The following is a 19,427-nucleotide window of genomic DNA, read 5'->3' as shown; positions in this document are numbered from 1 at the left end:
CAGATGTATGTTGCGTGATTATTTGTCAGTGTTACATTGTATATCATGTATGTTGTGGTCGTTCAGGTGATTATCTAATAGTTTCTTGAAACTATCGATGACCCCACTGAGACCACCGCCTGTGGAAGGGAATTCCACATCCTTGCCGCTCTTACAGTAAAGGACCCTCTACATAGTTTAAGGTTAAACCTCTTTTCTTCTAATTTTAATGAGTGGCCACGAGTCTTGTTATACTCCCTTCCACGGAAACATTTTCTCCCTATTGTGGTATTTATATATTGTGGGGTCACCAGTCCAGTATTTATATATTGTGGGGTCACCAGTCCGGTATTTATATATTGTGGGGTCACCAGTCCGGTATTTATATATTGTGGGGTCACCAGTCCGGTATTTATATATTGTGGGGTCACCAGTCCGGTATTTATATATTGTGGGGTCACCAGTCCGGTATTTATATATTGTGGGGTCACCAGTCCGGTATTTATATATTGTGGGGTCACCAGTCCGGTATTTATATATTGTGGGGTCACCAGTCCGGTATTTATATATTGTGGGGTCACCAGTCCGGTATTTATATATTGTGGGGTCACCAGTCCGGTATTTATATATTGTGGGGTCACCAGTCTGGTATTTATATATTGTGGGGTCTCCAGTCCGGTATTTATATATTGTGGGGTCACCAGTCTGGTATTTATATATTGTGGGGTCACCAGTCTGGTATTTATATATTGTGGGGTCACCAGTCTGGTATTTATATATTGTGGGGTCACCAGTCCGGTATTTATATATTGTGGGGTCACCAGTCCGGTATTTATATATTGTGGGGTCACCAGTCCGGTATTTATATATTGTGGGGTCACCAGTCCGGTATTTATATATTGTGGGGTCATCAGTCCGGTATTTATATATTGTGGGGTCACCAGTCCGTAATTTGTATATTGTGGGGTCACCAGTCCGGTATTTATATATTGTGGGGTCATCAGTCCGGTATTTATATATTGTGGGGTCACCAGTCCGGTATTTGTATATTGTGGGGTCACCAGTCCGGTATTTATATATTGTGGGGTCACCAGTCCGGTATTTATATATTGTGGGGTCACCAGTCCGTAATTTGTATATTGTGGGGTCATCAGTCCGGTATTTATATATTGTGGGGTCACCAGTCCGGTATTTATATATTGTGGGGTCACCAGTCCGGTATTTGTATATTGTGGGGTCACCAGTCCGGTATTTATATATTGTGGGGTCACCAGTCCGGTATTTATATATTGTGGTGTCACCAGTCCGGTATTTATATATTGTGGTGTCACCAGTCCGGTATTTATATATTGTGGGGTTAGAGAGTCCCCACCAGCAGCCCCCTTCACATCAGAGTCCCCACAAGCAGCCCCCTTCACATCAGAGAGTCCCCACCAGAAGCCCCCTTCACATCAGGAGTCCCCACCAGCAGCCCCCTTCACATCAGAGAGTCCCCACCAGCAGCCCCCTTCACATCAGAGAGTCCCCACCAGCAGCCCCCTTCACATCAGGAGTCCCCACCAGCAGCCCCCTTCACATCAGGAGTCCCCACCAGCAGCCCCCTTCACATCAGAGAGTCCCCACCAGCAGCCCCCTTCACATCAGGAGTCCCCACCAGCAGCCCCCTTCACATCAGGAGTCCCCACCAGCAGCCCCCTTCACATCAGGAGTCCCCACCAGCAGCCCCCTTCACATCAGAGAGTCCCCACCAGCAGCCCCCTTCACATCAGAGAGTCCCCACCAGCAGCCCCCTTCACATCAGGAGTCCCCACCAGCAGCCCCCTTCACATCAGAGAGTCCCCACCAGCAGCCCCCTTCACATCAGAGAGTCCCCACCAGCAGCCCCCTTCACATCAGAGAGTCCCCACCAGCAGCCCCCTTCACATCAGGAGTCCCCACCAGCAGCCCCCTTCACATCAGAGAGTCCCCACCAGCAGCCCCCTTCACATCAGAGTCCCCACCAGCAGCCCCCTTCACATCAGAGAGTCCCCACCAGCAGCCCCCTTCACATCAGAGTCCCCACCAGCAGCCCCCTTCACATCAGAGTCCCCACCAGCAGCCCCCTTCACATCAGAGAGTCCCCACCAGCAGCCCCCTTCACATCAGAGAGTCCCCACCAGCAGCCCCCTTCACATCAGGAGTCCCCACCAGCAGCCCCCTTCACATCAGAGAGTCCCCACCAGCAGCCCCCTTCACATCAGAGTCCCCACCAGCAGCCCCCTTCACATCAGAGAGTCCCCACCAGCAGCCCCCTTCACATCAGAGAGTCCCCACCAGCAGCCCCCTTCACATCAGAGACCCCACCAGCAGCCCCCTTCACATCAGGAGTCCCCACCAGCAGCCCCCTTCACATCAGAGAGTCCCCACCAGCAGCCCCCTTCACATCAGAGAGTCCCCACCAGCAGCCCCCTTCACATCAGGAGTCCCCACCAGCAGCCCCCTTCACATCAGGAGTCCCCACCAGCAGCCCCCTTCACATCAGAGAGTCCCCACCAGCAGCCCCCTTCACATCAGAGTCCCCACCAGCAGCCCCCTTCACATCAGAGTCCCCATCAGCAGCCCCCTTCACATCAGAGAGTCCCCACCAGCAGCCCCCTTCACATCAGAGAGTCCCCACCAGCAGCCCCCTTCACATCAGGAGTCCCCACCAGCAGCCCCCTTCACATCAGAGAGTCCCCACCAGCAGCCCCCTTCACATCAAAGAGTCCCCACCAGCAGCCCCCTTCACATCACAGTCCCCACCAGCAGCCCCCTTCACATCAGAGTCCCCACCAGCAGCCCCCTTCACATCAGAGTCCCAACCAGCAGCCCCCTTCACATCAGAGTCCCCACCAGCAGCCCCCTTCACATCACAGTCCCCACCAGCAGCCCCCTTCACATCAGAGTCCCAACCAGCAGCCCCCTTCACATCAGAGTCCCCACCAGCAGCCCCCTTCACATCAGAGTCCCCACAAGCAGCCCCCTTCACATCACAGTCCCCACCAGCAGCCCCCTTCACATCAGAGTCCCCACCAGCAGCCCCCTTCACATCAGAGTCCCCACCAGCAGCCCCCTTCACATCAGAGTCCCCACCAGCAGCCCCCTTCACATCAGAGTCCCCACCAGAAGCCTCCTTCACATCAGAGTCCCCATCAGCAGCCCCCTTCACATCAGAGTCCCCACAAGCAGCCCCCTTCACATCAGAGAGTCCCCACCAGCAGCCCCCTTCACATCAGAGTCCCCATCAGGAGTCCCCACCAGAAGCCCCCTTCACATCAGAGTCCCCATTAGGAGTCCCCACCAGAAGCCCCCTTCACATCAGAGTCCCCACAAGCAGCCCCCTTCACATCAGAGAGTTCCCACCAGAAGCCCCTTCACATCAGAGTCCCCATCAGGAGTCCCCACCAGCAGCCCCCTTCACATCAGAGAGTCCCCACCAGCAGCCCCCTTCACATCAGAGTCCCCACCAGCAGCCCCCTTCACATCAGAGTCCCCACCAGCAGCCCCCTTCACATCAGAGTCCCCACCAGAAGCCACCTTCACATCAGAGTCCCCACCAGCAGCCCCCTTCACATCAGAGTCCCCACCAGAAGCCCCCTTCACATCAGAGTCCCCACCAGAAGCCCGCTTCACATCAGAGTCCCCACCAGCAGCCCCCTTCACATCAGAGAGTCCCCACCAGCAGCCCCCTTCACATCAGAGTCCCCACCAGAAGCCCCCTTCACATCAGAGTCCCCACCAGAAGCCACCTTCACATCAGAGTCCCCACCAGAAGCCCCCTTCACATCAGAGTCCCCACCAGAAGCCCCCTTCACATCAGAGTCCCCACCAGAAGCCCGCTTCACATCAGAGTCCCCACCAGAAGCCCGCTTCACATCAGAGTCCCCACCAGAAGCCCGCTTCACATCAGAGTCCCCACCAGAAGCCCGCTTCACATCAGAGTCCCCACCAGAAGCCCGCTTCACATCAGAGTCCCCATCAGCAGCCCCCTTCACATCAGAGTCCCCACCAGAAGCCCGCTTCACATCAGAGTCCCCACCAGAAGCCCGCTTCACATCAGAGTCCCCACCAGAAGCCCGCTTCACATCAGAGTCCCCACCAGAAGCCCGCTTCACATCAGAGTCCCCACCAGAAGCCCCCTGCACATCAGAGTCCCCACCAGAAGGCCGCTTCACATCAGAGTCCCCACCAGAAGGCCGCTTCACATCAGAGTCCCCACCAGAAGGCCGCTTCACATCAGAGTCCCCACCAGCAGCCCCATCACACGAGAGTCCCCACCAGCAGCCCCCTTCACATCAGAGTCCCCACCAGCAGCCCCCTTCACACGAGAGTCCCCACCAGCAGCCCCCTTCACATCAGAGTCCCCACCAGCAGCCCCCTTCACATCAGAGTCCCCACCAGCAGCCCCCTTCACATCAGAGTCCCCACCAGAAGCCACCTTCACATCAGAGTCCCCACCAGAAGCCCCCTTCACATCAGAGTCCCCACCAGAAGCCCGCTTCACATCAGAGTCCCCACCAGAAGCCCGCTTCACATCAGAGTCCCCACCAGAAGCCCGCTTCACATCAGAGTCCCCACCAGCAGCCCCCTTCACATCAGAGTCCCCACCAGAAGCCCGCTTCACATCAGAGTCCCCACCAGAAGCCCGCTTCACATCAGAGTCCCCACCAGAAGCCCGCTTCACATCAGAGTCCCCACCAGAAGCCCGCTTCACATCAGAGAGTCCCCACCAGAAGCCCGCTTCACATCAGAGTCCCCACCAGAAGCCCGCTTCACATCAGAGTCCCCACCAGAAGCCCGCTTCACATCAGAGTCCCCACCAGAAGCCCCCTTCACATCAGAGTCCCCACCAGAAGCCCGCTTCACATCAGAGTCCCCACCAGAAGCCCGCTTCACATCAGAGTCCCCACCAGCAGCCCCCTTCACATCAGAGAGTCCCCACCAGCAGCCCCCTTCACATCAGGAGTCCCCACCAGAAGCCCCCTTCACATCAGGAGTCCCCACCAGCAGCCCCCTTCACATCAGAGTCCCCACCAGCAGCCCCCTTCACATCAGAGTCCCCACCAGAAGCCACCTTCACATCAGAGTCCCCACCAGAAGCCCGCTTCACATCAGAGTCCCCACCAGAAGCCCGCTTCACATCAGAGTCCCCACCAGAAGCCCGCTTCACATCAGAGTCCCCACCAGAAGCCCGCTTCACATCAGAGTCCCCATCAGCAGCCCCCTTCACATCAGAGTCCCCACCAGAAGCCCGCTTCACATCAGAGAGTCCCCACCAGAAGCCCGCTTCACATCAGAGTCCCCACCAGAAGCCCGCTTCACATCAGAGAGTCCCCACCAGAAGCCCGCTTCACATCAGAGTCCCCATCAGCAGCCCCCTTCACATCAGAGTCCCCACCAGAAGCCCGCTTCACATCAGAGAGTCCCCACCAGAAGCCCGCTTCACATCAGAGTCCCCATCAGCAGCCCCCTTCACATCAGAGTCCCCACCAGAAGCCCGCTTCACATCAGAGTCCCCACCAGAAGCCCGCTTCACATCAGAGTCCCCATCAGCAGCCCCCTTCACATCAGAGTCCCCACCAGAAGCCCGCTTCACATCAGAGAGTCCCCACCAGAAGCCCGCTTCACATCAGAGTCCCCATCAGCAGCCCCCTTCACATCAGAGTCCCCACCAGAAGCCCGCTTCACATCAGAGTCCCCACCAGAAGCCCGCTTCACATCAGAGTCCCCACCAGAAGCCCGCTTCACATCAGAGAGTCCCCACCAGAAGCCCGCTTCACATCAGAGTCCCCACCAGAAGCCCGCTTCACATCAGAGTCCCCACCAGAAGCCCCCTGCACATCAGAGTCCCCACCAGAAGGCCGCTTCACATCAGAGTCCCCACCAGAAGGCCGCTTCACATCAGAGTCCCCACCAGAAGGCCGCTTCACATCAGAGTCCCCACCAGCAGCCCCATCACACGAGAGTCCAGACCAGCAGCCCCCTTCACATCAGAGTCCCCACCAGCAGCCCCCTTCACACGAGAGTCCCCACCAGCAGCCACCTTCACATCAGAGAGTCCCCACCAGCAGCCCCCTTCACATCAGAGTGTCCTCCCCCTCCCACATGTACTCACAGTTTGGAAGGCAGCTTTTTGTTCCTCTCCCCAGTCATGTAATGACAAGTGATAAGGGGAGACGGGAAGGTCTGCCGGCTGTCTATCTCCCCCTGCAGGCTGGAGGGAGCATAACGTCTAATGCTCTCTCCAGCAAGTGACGGAGCTGCTCCTCCTGACAGGAGTGAAATCGCGATCACTTACTGTCAAAGAGGAGTGGCTCCAGGACTGCACAAGACTGGCCCACAGAGCCATTGGCCCACCGGGAATCTCCCGGTAGTCCCGATGGCCAGTCCATGTCTGATAGCAGCCCAAGATATACTGTATTTATCAGCGTATAACGCGTGTTATACGCCGATAAATACAGTACCCACTGAGCTTGATCACGTTTGCCATCCTCATTGACTCCAGACTCAGAAAGACTCTCCTTTTTAAGGAGCGCTTGCGGAAGTCTCCTGTACATTCATCTCTGAACTTTGCAGTCCTCCCCTTGCCTCCCCTCACCTCCCATGCCTCCCCTCACCTCCCATGCCTCCCCTCACCTCCCATGCCTCCCTCACCTCCCATGCCTCCCTCACCTCCCATGCCTCCCCTCACCTCCCATGCCTCCCTCACCTCCCATGCCTCCTGGTACCGAGTTGGTCAGTGAAGTTGAACCCATGCACTTGGGTTTCACGCATCTCTCTGCAGATGAGAGAACTTTTAGGAGGAGGGAGAGATTGTGCCTTTTATTGTGGCCAGGGAGGTCACTTTTTGAAGTCTTGTCCTACCCGTCCAGGGAAAGGCCGGACCTTGAGGTCCTGTCATGGACAGACCTTAGGTGTCGTCGTCCCCAGTTAACCCTAACACATATTAATTACACAGGTTCTGTGGCTGATTAAGGTGGTAATTAAACTCACTTGGTGCCTTAGATGCATTTAATTAGCCTCAGAACCTGTGTAATTCAAAGGTGTTCAGGTTTTAATGGATGCGGTGGCAACTCTAGTGCCGATTCTCATTCTTACTGAGCAGAAGAATCTCACATTCTTTTCTGTGGCTAAACGCCTCTGTCCTTGAAGTGCGCAGTGGGCTCTTATCTTGTCCAAGTTTGAATTGCATTGTCTCCTTACTCAGTACTAAGAATGTAAGGGCTGATGCTTTGTCATGACAATTTTCCTCCACTTCCAGAGTCGGTTCTGGTGACAACATTCTTGCTGCTCAGGTCCATGCTCCTCATGAGAAACCTTATGACCGCTGCTTTTGTCCCAGAGAGTCTCCGTACTGCCATGCTCCAGACTTGCCATTATCCCAAGGCTGCTGGCCACCCTGGGAAGAATGGGCCAACTCTCAAAAATTCTGATGGCCAAGTCTATGTGCTGATATAACTGCCTTCATAGCTGCCCATTTATGGATTTCATTGTGGAGTTACCCAACTCCCAGGGCAACACTGTTATCCTTATGGGGTTCTGAATGTAGGTTCCTTGGGTGCATACAGTACCTGGTGCATTGGAAAGGGTACGGTCCGGCGGAACGCTTTTGGGTCTCATCCTCGGACGAACATACCCCCCGTCCATCGTGATTTCCATAGATGTTTTCCCCTCAAGCCTGGTGGTCCTCCGAGGGGGAGGGGTCATTGAGGAGGGGGTACTGTCAGGGCTGGGCTCAGCCCTTCCTTCTCAAAGCTGGACGCTCAGCTGTCGGTATCAATTGCCAGCTCCTATCTTTCCACAGTGACTCATCTGTTGATATCCTGCTCGTCAGTCCTGCCTACTAAAGCCGTCCAGTCCAGATGATCTGTGTCAGGAAAGGTTTCACCTGCTGGTGGCGCTGTTGGTTCTTTGGATCGCAGTACCAGTGTCTGTCAGCGGGTGTCTCCTAGCAGTCTGGAGCTGTCAAAGGTTTTACCTGCTGGTGGCGCTGACGGTTCTTTGGGCCACAGTACTGGTGTCCCCCAGCAGGTGTCTCCTGCCAGTGTGGAGCCGATGTAATCTCCTGCAATTAGGCGTCACCTGAGGCCAATTGCAGGAGATGTGTACTTATACCCGGCAAGCACTCACACACTTGCTTTGGTATTGTCCTTGAACCCTGTCCCTGTCCCTCCTGTGATCCCATTATCCTGTACCCTTGCCCTGCAGTCTGATCCTGTCCACCTTCTCCTTGTCCTGTCTTGCGCCTTACCCCCATCTGTTGGATCTCCCATGTATGGGCCTGGCTATGTTTACGATTTGGGTATTCCTTATTTGCTGTAAATATATTTAGATTAGAGTGTTATTATTTGTGGGTCACTGGTTGGTTGATTGCTGTACACGGTTTGGTATTGGAGGTGCGTTTAATCTGTATTCACTTATCTTTAACAAACGACATTATTCACTTTACATGTGTTTGGTTTCCTCTGTTGCAGTCCACACAGTACTGGTCGCACCTGTTCATGACACTCTGCCTTCACTTTGTTCACATTTCTAGAGACGCTCTCCTGTGTTCCTGTTTAAGACTTGCTTGGCTGACATTCCTTCTGGCTCCAGATCCTGCTTGCTGTTCTACTACACTCATCTCTGGCTCCCTGACATTTTGGCTTGTCTGACTATCCCTTCCAGTTCCTGAACTCTGGCTATGTTTTGACTACGTTTACTCTGTTTACCTTTTTTTTTGTATTATTAAACAAGTGTGATTTAACTGTACTTCTGTCTCAGTCTGATTCATGGGTTCTGACTTATCTGGCTTGTTCCTGGTTATTTATGTCCCCTGCTTGCCCTGATCACTGGCTTTATTAATGTCTGCTGCCTGTCTTGACTTCTGCCTTGTTCCCGATTATTTGTGTCTGCTGCATGCACTGATCCCTGGCTTGTCCCTGGCTTTATTCATGTCCCCTGCCTGCCCTGATCTGACTTGTTCCTGGTTATTTGTTTCTGCTGCCTGCCCTAATCCCTGGCTTGTTCCTGGCTTTATTCTGGCTTTTTCCTGGTTATTTGTGTCTGCTGCCTGACCTAATTTCTGTCTTGTTCTGGACTTTATTCATGTCCCCTGCCTGCCCTGATCTCTGACTTGTTCCTGGTTATTTTTTTCTGCTGCCTGCCCTGATCTCTGACTTGTTCCTGGTTATTTGTTTCTGCTGCCTGCCCTGATCTCTGGCTTGTTCCTGGCTTTATTCTGGCTTTTTCCTGGTTATTTATGTCTGCTGCCTGACCTAATTTCTGGTTTGTTCTGGACTTTATTCATGTCCGCTGCCTGCCCTGACCTCTGACTTGTTCCTGGTTATTTGTGTCGCATGCCCTGATCCCTGGCTCCTTCATGGCTTTAGTCATGTCTGCTGCCTGCCCTGACCTCTGATTTGTTCCTGGTTATTTGTGTCTGTTGTCTGTCCTGACCTCTGGTTTGTCTCTGGTTATCCATGTGCCGCAGACAGGAGCCCATCTGTAGAAGGGGGCTGACTGGCTAACTAGGATTTGATCATATTAGCTGGAAGTGGCATAAGCCATGGAGGAGACAAAGAGGGCTTTGAGGAATCAGCAATAGTGCAGAGGCAAGATACCAACTGGCACCGATGAGTGAGAGCTCAGCATGCCCGCTTGTTCCACTTAGGTGAGAGTGAAGAGCAGAGTCTAAGAAGCTGTCTGGTCTTCTTCAGAGTGCCCTGCAAGGGTTGACGGGTTTCACTGCTAGGTTGCAGCCCTCTGACATACCAGTGCAGGCAGCTGCCTAGGACAGGATTAGTCCGACAGGAAGAGTCCCTTGCAGTGCTGCTGAGATTGTAGGTCAATAGGGAGTACAGTCAAGGCTGACAGGGGTTTACTGAATCACATAGAGATACTGGAAGCAGGTAGGTGTGCACAGGGTCACACAGGATCAGTGGAACACAGCTGGTATGTACATGGACATGGAGAGGGGGAAGCAGACTGGGAGTGCATGGGGAAACACTGAAGTAGGCTGCAGACTCAGAGTGCACAGGTGCTGGTAACGAGTGGCTGGAGTACCACAAAAGGGGTGCAAGAAGGCTGGGTGCTGGATGGGTTAAATGAAAAAGTCACAGTTACACAGGAGTGGTCAGAAGATAGCACAGGCGCTGAGACTCGGGTTGTAGGCAGGAGGGAGACACAGAAAGTCACTGAGAGAAGGACACCGGAGCAGAATGGACACAGGAGAGAACAGCAACACAGAGGAACACAGAGGATGACTGGGAATGCTTGGAGGCACTGGGGGCCCTGATCCCCAGACCTCAAATTCTAGATCACAACACCTGACCATGTGAGATGGTCCTTAAAACTTGGATTCTGGATCACTGCAGCTGACCAAGCGGGATGATCCCCAAACCTCAAATTCTGGATTACTGCACCTGACCATGTGAGATGATCCTCACAGCACCTGACCATGTGAGATGATCCTCACAGCACCTGACCATATGAGTTTATCCCCAAATCCTGAATTCTGGACACCAGCACCTGGCCATGTGAGATGATCCTCCAAAAATTTAAAATCTGAATCACTACACTGGACCATGTGGGATGACCCTCAAACCTCACATTCTGGATCACAGCACCTGACCATGTGAGATGATCCTCACTGCACCTGACCATGTGAGATGATCCTCACTGCACCTGACCATGTGAGTTTATCCCCAAATCCTGAATTCTGGACACCAGCACCTGGCCATGTGAGAGCTGGCACTTTCTTCTCCTGGGCCTTTGAGGAGAAGGCTTTTTGCCGTATAATTGTGGAGTCTCATTGTTGGAGGCTGTGGAGAGGAACTCGTATGAAGGTGGAGACTGGAAGTCATTAGTTAATGAAGGTGAAATGAACAGACACCGAGGAGGAGGAAGAACCGTCGTGACGGCGGTGACCTTTGCAACCCGTGTGCGGTTGTATGATAGAATGGAAGAAGAGCTGACGGGTAAAAACCGGAGAATTATACCATCGGTCACACGCATATGTTATTATGTAAGTACCGTAATTATGATAATCATGGGGCCCCCACATAGACAGATAATCACACAATATTTCACACAACCGCAGACTGACATAATGGAGAGACGGCAGTGCCAGAGAAGCCGGAAATTCTACCCATAATCCTCTGTAATGGGAGAAGGTGCTGACTTTTATTTTCTATATTGTCCTATTATAGGATCAGCCCAGTAATGGCGTGTGCACACGACCGGACTTTTCGACAGCAAAGTTCAGATGGAACGAATCCGTCGGACAATTCAATCGTGTGTGGGGATTTATCAGACCTTTTCTGTCGAAAAATCTGACGGACTTTAGAAATAGAACATGTTTCGAATCTTTCCGCCGGAACCAATTCCTATCGAGAAAACCGCTGGTCTGTATGCAGGTCCGACGGACCAACAACGATGCGAGGGCAGCTATTGGCTACTGGCTATTGAACTTCCTTTTTCTAGTCCCGTCGCACGTCACAGCGTTAAACAATCGGACTTCGGTGTGATTGTGTGTAGGCAAATCTGTTTAAGCGCAACTCTGTCAAAGTCCGTCAGAGTTCATTCCGACGGAAAGTCCGGTCGTGGGTACACGGCATAAGACAACTATTGCGGAGATACCCCCCCCCCCACCCCCCCAGACCACTTCAGGGACACGATAAGCAGGGGTCCAAAATCAGGGACCACAACCGCCAGCAGGAGCTTCCTTCCCATATCTTGTCCCGGAAGACTCACCACACCTACCGAAATATTCCGTATACATCAGAGGTCGGAGATGTGTCTCCGCTCAAATGACCCCATCCAAAGATTTACATAATCTATAAATGACACAAAACCCGTAATCTCTGAATCCGAGCGATCGTTGTGTAATGACCTCTAATCCCCTAATCCGAGCGATCGTTGTGTAATGACCCCTAATCCCCTAATCCGAGCGATCGTTGTGTAATGACCCCTAATCCCCTAATCCAAGCGATCGTTGTGTAATGACCCCTAATCCCCTAATCTGAGCGATCGTTGTGTAATGACCCCTAATCCCCTAATCCAAGCGATCGTTGTGTAATGACCCCAAACCCCCTAATCCGAGCGATCGTTGTGTAATGACCCCTAATCCCCTAATCCGAGCGATCGTTGTGTAATGACCCCTAATCCCCTAATCCGAGCGATCGTTGTGTAATGACCCCTAATCCCCTAATCTGAGCGATCGTTGTGTAATGACCCCTAATCCCCTAATCCGAGCGATCGTTGTGTAATGACTCCCAATCCCCTAATCCGAGCGATCGTTGTGTAATGACCCCTAATCCCCTAATCCGAGCGATCGTTGTGTAATGACCCCTAATCCCCTAATCCGAGCGATCGTTGTGTAATGACCCCTAATCCCCTAATCTGAGCGATCGTTGTGTAATGACCCCTAATCCCCTAATCCGAGCGATCGTTGTGTAATGACTCCCAATCCCCTAATCCGAGCGATCGTTGTGTAATGACCCCTAATCCCCTAATCCGAGCGATCGTTGTGTAATGACCCCTAATCCCTGAGACAACGAGGAGGAACAATATAAGAGAAAAAACGTTCCCGAGAAAATAGGTTGTGATTAATTACAAGGGAGGAGACAAATCAGAGAACAAGAATAACATACAACATATAATACATGAGATATCAGAGAACTTCCCAACTCATAATAATTCTCACCCCATAATATTCCTATCCCAGACCCCTCACCCCATAATATTCATATCCCAGACCCCTCACCCCATAATAGTCATATCCCAGACCCCTCACCCCATAATATTCATATCCCAGACCCCTCACCCCATAATATTCATATCCCAGACCCCTCACCCCATAATATTCCTATCCCAGACCCCTCACCCCATAATATTCATATCCCAGACCCCTCACCCCATAATATTCCTATCCCAGACCCCTCACCCCATAATATTCATATCCCAGACCCCTCACCCCATAATATTCCTATCCCAGACCCCTCACCCCATAATATTCATATCCCAGACCCCTCACCCCATAATATTCATATCCCAGACCCCTCACCCCATAATATCCATATCCCAGACCCCTCACCCCATAATATTCATATCCCAGACCCCTCACCCCATAATATTCATATCCCAGACCCCTCACCCCATACTATTCATATCCCAGACCCCTCACCCCATAATATTCATATCCCAGACCCCTCACCCCATAATATCCATATCCCAGACCCCTCACCCCATAATATCCATATCCCAGACCCCTCACCCCATAATATCCATATCCCAGACCCCTCACCCTATAATATCCATATCCCAGACCCCTCACCCTATAATAATCCTATCACAGACCCCTCACCCTAAAATAATCCTATCACAGACCCCTCACCCTAAAATAATTCTACCCCAGACCCCTCACCCTATAATAATCCTATCCCAGACCACTCACCCTATAATAATTATATCCCAAACCCCTCACCCTATAATATTCCTACCCCAGACCCCTCACCCTAAAATAATTCTACCCCAGACCCCTCACCCTATAATAATCCTACCACAGACCCCTCACCCTATAATAATTATATCCCAAATCCCTGACCCTATAATAATTCTACCCCAGACCCCTCACCCTATAATAATTATATCCCAAACCCCTCACCCTATAATAATTCTACCCCAGACCCCTCACCCTATAATAATCCTACCACAGACCCCTCACCCTATAATAATCCTACCACAGACCCCTCACCCTATAATAATCCTACCCCAGACCCCTCACCCTATAATAATTATATCCCAAACCCCTCACACTATAATAATTCTACCCCAGACCCCTCACCCTATAATAATTATATCCCAGACCCCTCACCCCAGAATAATTCTACCACAGACCCCTCACCCTATAATAATTCTACCACAGACCCCTCACCCTATAATAATTCTACCACAGACCCCTCATCCTATAATATTCTACCACAGACCCCTCACCCTATAATAATCCTACTACAGACCCCTCACCCTATAATAATCCTACTACAGACCCCTCACCCTATAATAATTCTGGACCCCGGGCGCTATAATAATTCTGGACCCCGGTCCCTATGATTACGCCGGCTCGGTGGTGATTTCTGTGCTCTTATCTGGGATTTCGGGACGGTGAATCATTTTATGGCCCTCTCCTGTACTTTGCTCTACCTGTCGCTCAGGTTTTTTCTCTTTTTGCACCCGGTTCCTCCACTGATCCCCATCACTAACCTTTTCACACGACACATTTCCGCACTGCACACGCTCCTCCAGCCGCTCTATAAGAGCCGTCACAGAGGTGAGATTGAGAGAAGAGTCTCCGGGAGCGAGCAGGTCCAACACCCTCTGGAAAGGGGTCCCCAGCACAGCCGGGCACAGGAGGGGCAGCACAGCCAGGCATGGCCAGAGCAGGGATGGGGTCATGGCTCTGTATGGATGAGGGGTATGGGGGGGAAGAGACCAGTACCTTCCAGTACCACCTGTACCCAGACACAAAGTGACCTAGGAGAGATGCAATGCTGACTCTCCATGTTGCTGGCAGTGGCCTGTGATTGGCTGAGAGGCTGTGATAGTGTGCATAGTGCAGGTTGTCATTATCATCCCCCTCCCTCCCCTTCTCTCATTTACCTGAGGAGACGCTCCTCCGCCCCGTGCCCAGACGCCCTTCAGTCCGTGTGCCACCCAGTGACACGTTAACTCTTTCCTCCAGGTCAAGGCAACTTTGGTGTGCTGGGGAGAGATAAGGAACAGTCAGTCATTGACAGCAAAATCGATGACATGTCACTTCTACATCCACATCTGTCTGCAGGGAGAGCGATCCGATCCAAGAATCCGGCCAATCGTATCAATCTGTACAAGTATATTCTCAGGAATTCATAATGTTACAAATGTATCCAATCCCATCATCACTATCTGCAGATTTCTTATTGCCAAGGCTTTATAATACCCCATACACACTGTCAGTTTTTCTGCTGAGTTTTTCCTTCAGATTTACCAAAACCATGTAGGGAAGGGCCGGCCTGATTGCATACACATTGGAACTCCTAAGGTCTGACCTCATATTGGTAAATCTGAGGGAAAAACTCAGCAGAAAAACTGATAGTGTGTATGGAGCTTTAGAGGGAAAAATAATAACTGCCCCCTCAACCCCCATCAGCCACCCTCAACCCCCCAGAAATCCTCAACCCCCCAGAAACCCTCAAACTCCCTCAGCCACCATCAACCCCCCTCAACCCCCCAGAAACCCTCAAACTCCCCCAGCCACCCTCAACCCCCCAGAAACCCTCAAACTCCCCCAGCCACCATCAACCACCCTCAACCTCCCTCAACCCCCCAGAAACCCTCAAACTCCCTCAGCCACCATCAACCACCCTCAACCTCCCTCAACCCCCCAGAAACCCTCAAACTCCCTCAGCCACCATCAACCACCCTCAACCTCCCTCAACCCCCCAGAAACCCTCAAACTCCCTCAGCCACCATCAACCACCCTCAACCCCCCAGAAACCTCCAACCCTCTTTAGCCACCCTCAACCCCCCAGAAACCCTCAAACTCCCTCAGCCACCATCAACCCCCCTCAACCCCCCAGAAACCCTCAAACTCCCCCAGCCACCCTCAACCCCCCAGAAACCCTCAAACTCCCCCAGTCACCATCAACCACCCTCAACCTCCCTCAACCCCCCAGAAACCCTCAAACTCCCTCAGCCACCATCAACCACCCTCAACCCCCCAGAAACCTCCAACCCTCTTTAGCCACCCTCAACCCCCCAGAAACCCTCAAACTCCCTCAGCCACCATCAACCCCCCTCAACCCCCCAGAAACCCTCAAACTCCCCCAGCCACCCTCAACCCCCCAGAAACCCTCAAACTCCCCCAGTCACCATCAACCACCCTCAACCTCCCTCAACCCCCCAGAAACCCTCAAACTCCCTCAGCCACCATCAACCACCCTCAACCTCCCTCAACCCCCCAGAAACCCTCAAACTCCCCCAGCCACCATCAACCACCCTCAACCTCCCTCAACCCCCCAGAAACCCTCAAACTCCCTCAGCCACCATCAACCACCCTCAACCCCCCAGAAACCTCCAACCCTCTTTAGCCACCCTCAACCCCCCAGAAACCCTCAAACTCCCTCAGCCACCCTCAACCCCCCCTCAGCCACCAAGGCTTTATAAAATGCATATAACAGCAAAGGAGAAGGCCTTCAAAAAATGCAAGGCTATAGGATCATCATAAGCATTCAGACGTTACAAAGAATGCAACAAGAAATATAAGGGTGTAATCAGGGCGGCTAAGATAGAACACGAAAGACACATAGCGTAGGAGAGTAAGAAAAATCTAAAGAAATTCTTTAAGTACATAAATAGTAGGGGAGGTCAGATCATATTGTTACCATATTCAATGTTGAAGGGAATCTGGTGCCCATCAATGCAGCCTGATCAGTGCTCATCAATGTAGCCTGATCAGTGCCCATCAATGTAGCCTGATCAGTGCCCATCAATGCAGCCTGATCAGTGCTCATCAATGTAGCCTGATCAGTGCCCATCAATGTAGCCTGATCAGTGCCCATCAATGCAGCCTGATCAGTGCCCATCAATGCAGCCTGATCAGTGCCCATCAATGTAGCCTGATCAGTGCCCATCAATGCAGCCTGATCAGTGCTCATCAATGTAGCCTGATCAGTGCTCATCAATGTAGCCTGATCAGTGCTCATCAATGCAGCCTGATCAGTGCTCATCAATGTAGCCTGATCAGTGCCCATCAATGTAGCCTGATCAGTGCCCATCAATGCAGCCTGATCAGTGCCCATCAATGTAGCCTGATCAGTGCCCATCAATGCAGCCTGATCAGTGCCCATCAATGTAGCCTGATCAGTGCCCATCAATGTAGCCTGATCAGTGCTCATCAATGTAGCCTGATCAGTGCTCATCAATGTAGCCTGATCAGTGCTCATCAATGTAGCCTGATCAGTGCTCATCAATGTAGCCTGATCAGTGCTCATCAATGTAGCCTGATCAGTGCTCATCAATGTAGCCTGATCAGTGCCCATCAATGCAGCCTGATCAGTGCCCATCAACTCAGCCTCACCAGTGACCGTCAGCAAAGCCTTGCCAGTGGCCATCAGCGTAGCCTTGCCAGTCGGGAGAGGAGAGCCACTGGTTTAAACAGAGCAGGGATTTCACCCTTACCCGGCGTGGACCCTGTCTCATTAAGTCCCGCCTCCTGGACTGGCTCCTATGATGGACATCACATGTCCTGGCATTGGACTTCGTATGCTTCGTATGACACAGCGGCCATGCTGGGGAGATCCCCGCTCTGTTTAATCCGGCGGCGATCACCCCCCCTTCCCTTCAGAGGCAGCCCATGCACCAGCCCAGGATCCCCCCTGCAAAGCGGCTCCAGGGGAGGTGGTATACCGGGAGATCTCCCGCTATCCCTGTAGGTCAGTCCGGTCCAGTATAGCCCCGAGTTCCTGGCCAACCCCAGGCCTTGGGACTCTGGGCTAATAATTGTCAATGAGCAACATGAGACCCAGGGCTTTTTGGGGGCCCACACGGGGCTATAGCTGGGGTCAGCCCCCCCCCCCCCCAACGACACAGGTGCCTCATTTCCTGACTGGAGGACATTTTTATATTTGCATAGCTCCTCCTACTACTTGCCTCAGGGCTGAGGGCTCTGCAAGGAAGAGGGGAGCTGGGATGTTTTCAGGAAGTTATGTACCGCCCCCTGCCGGCCCCTCCCACCAGCCATGATCTGCCTGCAATGCATAGAGAAGTGTATCCAAAAACTGTCAATACCAGTCAACACTGCGCTATCTCCAAAAAAACACCAACAAAGAAAAAAGCTGCTAACACGATCACAAGGATATAGAAACGTGAACAAATTGCAAATATTAAACTAAAGTGTAGCGCTATAAAAGAAAAGTGACCTTATTTATAACCACATAGTGATATGACAATATTATGTAAATGTCAGGATTATATAACATTCATAAATCTTCATAGAAAGAAGGTGGACGGTTCTTTTCCCTTCACGTGTGGATTGGATCTAAGAGACTTTTTTGTATATCTCTTTCTGGACTGTTTTGCAATAATTGATGCTTTTTATTTATTTTCTATCTATTTTTTACTTTTTCACAAATTCAAACGGTGCACGTGTGGTGTGCTTTGAGAAGCATCATTTATGAATGTTATATAATCCTGACATTTACATAATATTGTCATATCATTATGTGGTTATAAATAAGGTCACTTTTCTTTTATAGCGCTACACTTTAGTTTAATAAATGCATAGAGAAGCACAGAGACCCGGTGATGATACATATGTTATGTAATGAAGATGAAGGTGTATTGGGAGAAGTTGGGCTTTAATAAGTTGTTGCAGTGAGAGGAATCCGGTCTGACCGCATTGTCATTACCAGTTAATAAATTGTCATTTTTCACCTGCGATTTTCTATTTTTATAACAAGGACTCTGTGAATTTCCTGCCACATCCAGTGTGACAACATGTTCTATGTCAGCGGGAACTTCCCGTCTCCAGGAAGAGAAGCTGCCGGATGACATTCCACAAATTACAAAACATTCAAACAAAACTGCAGCAAAAAACAAACAACCACATGAATACCAACGACTCATTTAAAGATCATGTAAAAAAAATCATGCTTTTGCTGTAGAATTCCCCTTCAGCCCAGAAACATTCCCTGCAGTACTTGTTTCTGCCACTAGAAGTCCTTAGTCTGATGGCAAGCTTTATGCAAACCCACTTCTTCTGAGCCCAGGTTAGCCTGGACCCACCCCCCAGGCTTTGATTGGACAATGAAAGGAAAAGTAGCACATTGATGGGCCCATCTTGCTGTCACTCTGCTCTCTCCACCTATCAGCATGCTTCTTGAACTGATTAGTGCTTTTGCTGCTTCTCCGTCTCACACTCCAGCCCTGCTGTACAGGGACTGTAAGAGGCTGATACCAGGTCACACTGAGGTGCTTCATCTGCTTGTATTAATAAAAATACACTTAATAATGTATTATTCCTGAGTCTAATTCACTGTGTCTTCTTCTTTATGCCTTTCAGTGTTGTCCCAAAACCACCCGGAGCCTCCATTATTGTTCCTCCCGCTGGGCAATAAATCCATCTTTATTCTTTTCCTGACAGCACCGTCTTTAACCACTTCAGCCCCCGGACCATTTTGCTGGCTTAAGACCAGAGCCCCTTTTTGCGATTCGGCACTGCGTCGGTTTAACTGACAATTGCGCGGTTGTGCACCCCACCCACCTCCAGTATGGGGGAAGGGCCTGCCCATGTGGACCGCTATCTGGGGCGGGAGGGGTGTTGTTCTGGGTATTTTGTATTGAAATGCTATGTAAGTTCACCTGTACATGGACCACTTGTATGTATTTCCCGCTCCACCCCGCCCCCCTCCCCT

At 51.6% G+C, this 19,427-nt stretch overlaps 1 protein-coding gene across 1 annotated transcript in view; it reads right to left on the bottom strand.

Annotated features, from left to right (window-relative positions):
* SLC39A4 (solute carrier family 39 member 4) overlaps nucleotides 1–14,567 on the bottom strand; it is an 83,341-nt gene extending 68,774 nt beyond the window's left edge. Inside the window, exon 1 of the mRNA XM_077490461.1 lies at nucleotides 14,239–14,567. Coding sequence (XP_077346587.1) covers nucleotides 14,239–14,430 — 192 coding nt within the window. The 5' untranslated portion in view covers nucleotides 14,431–14,567. The remainder of the gene's footprint in view (nucleotides 1–14,238) is intronic.
* Nucleotides 14,568–19,427: the final 4,860 nt, after the last annotated feature.

This window comes from Lithobates pipiens, unplaced genomic scaffold (assembly GCF_037356315.1).
Source record: "Lithobates pipiens isolate NorthernLeopardFrog02 unplaced genomic scaffold, aLitPip1_a1.2 Scaffold_19, whole genome shotgun sequence".
NCBI lineage: Eukaryota > Metazoa > Chordata > Amphibia > Anura > Ranidae > Lithobates > Lithobates pipiens.
The sequence above is the reverse complement of the archived record's forward strand: the minus strand, read 5'-3'. Positions and strand labels throughout refer to the sequence as shown.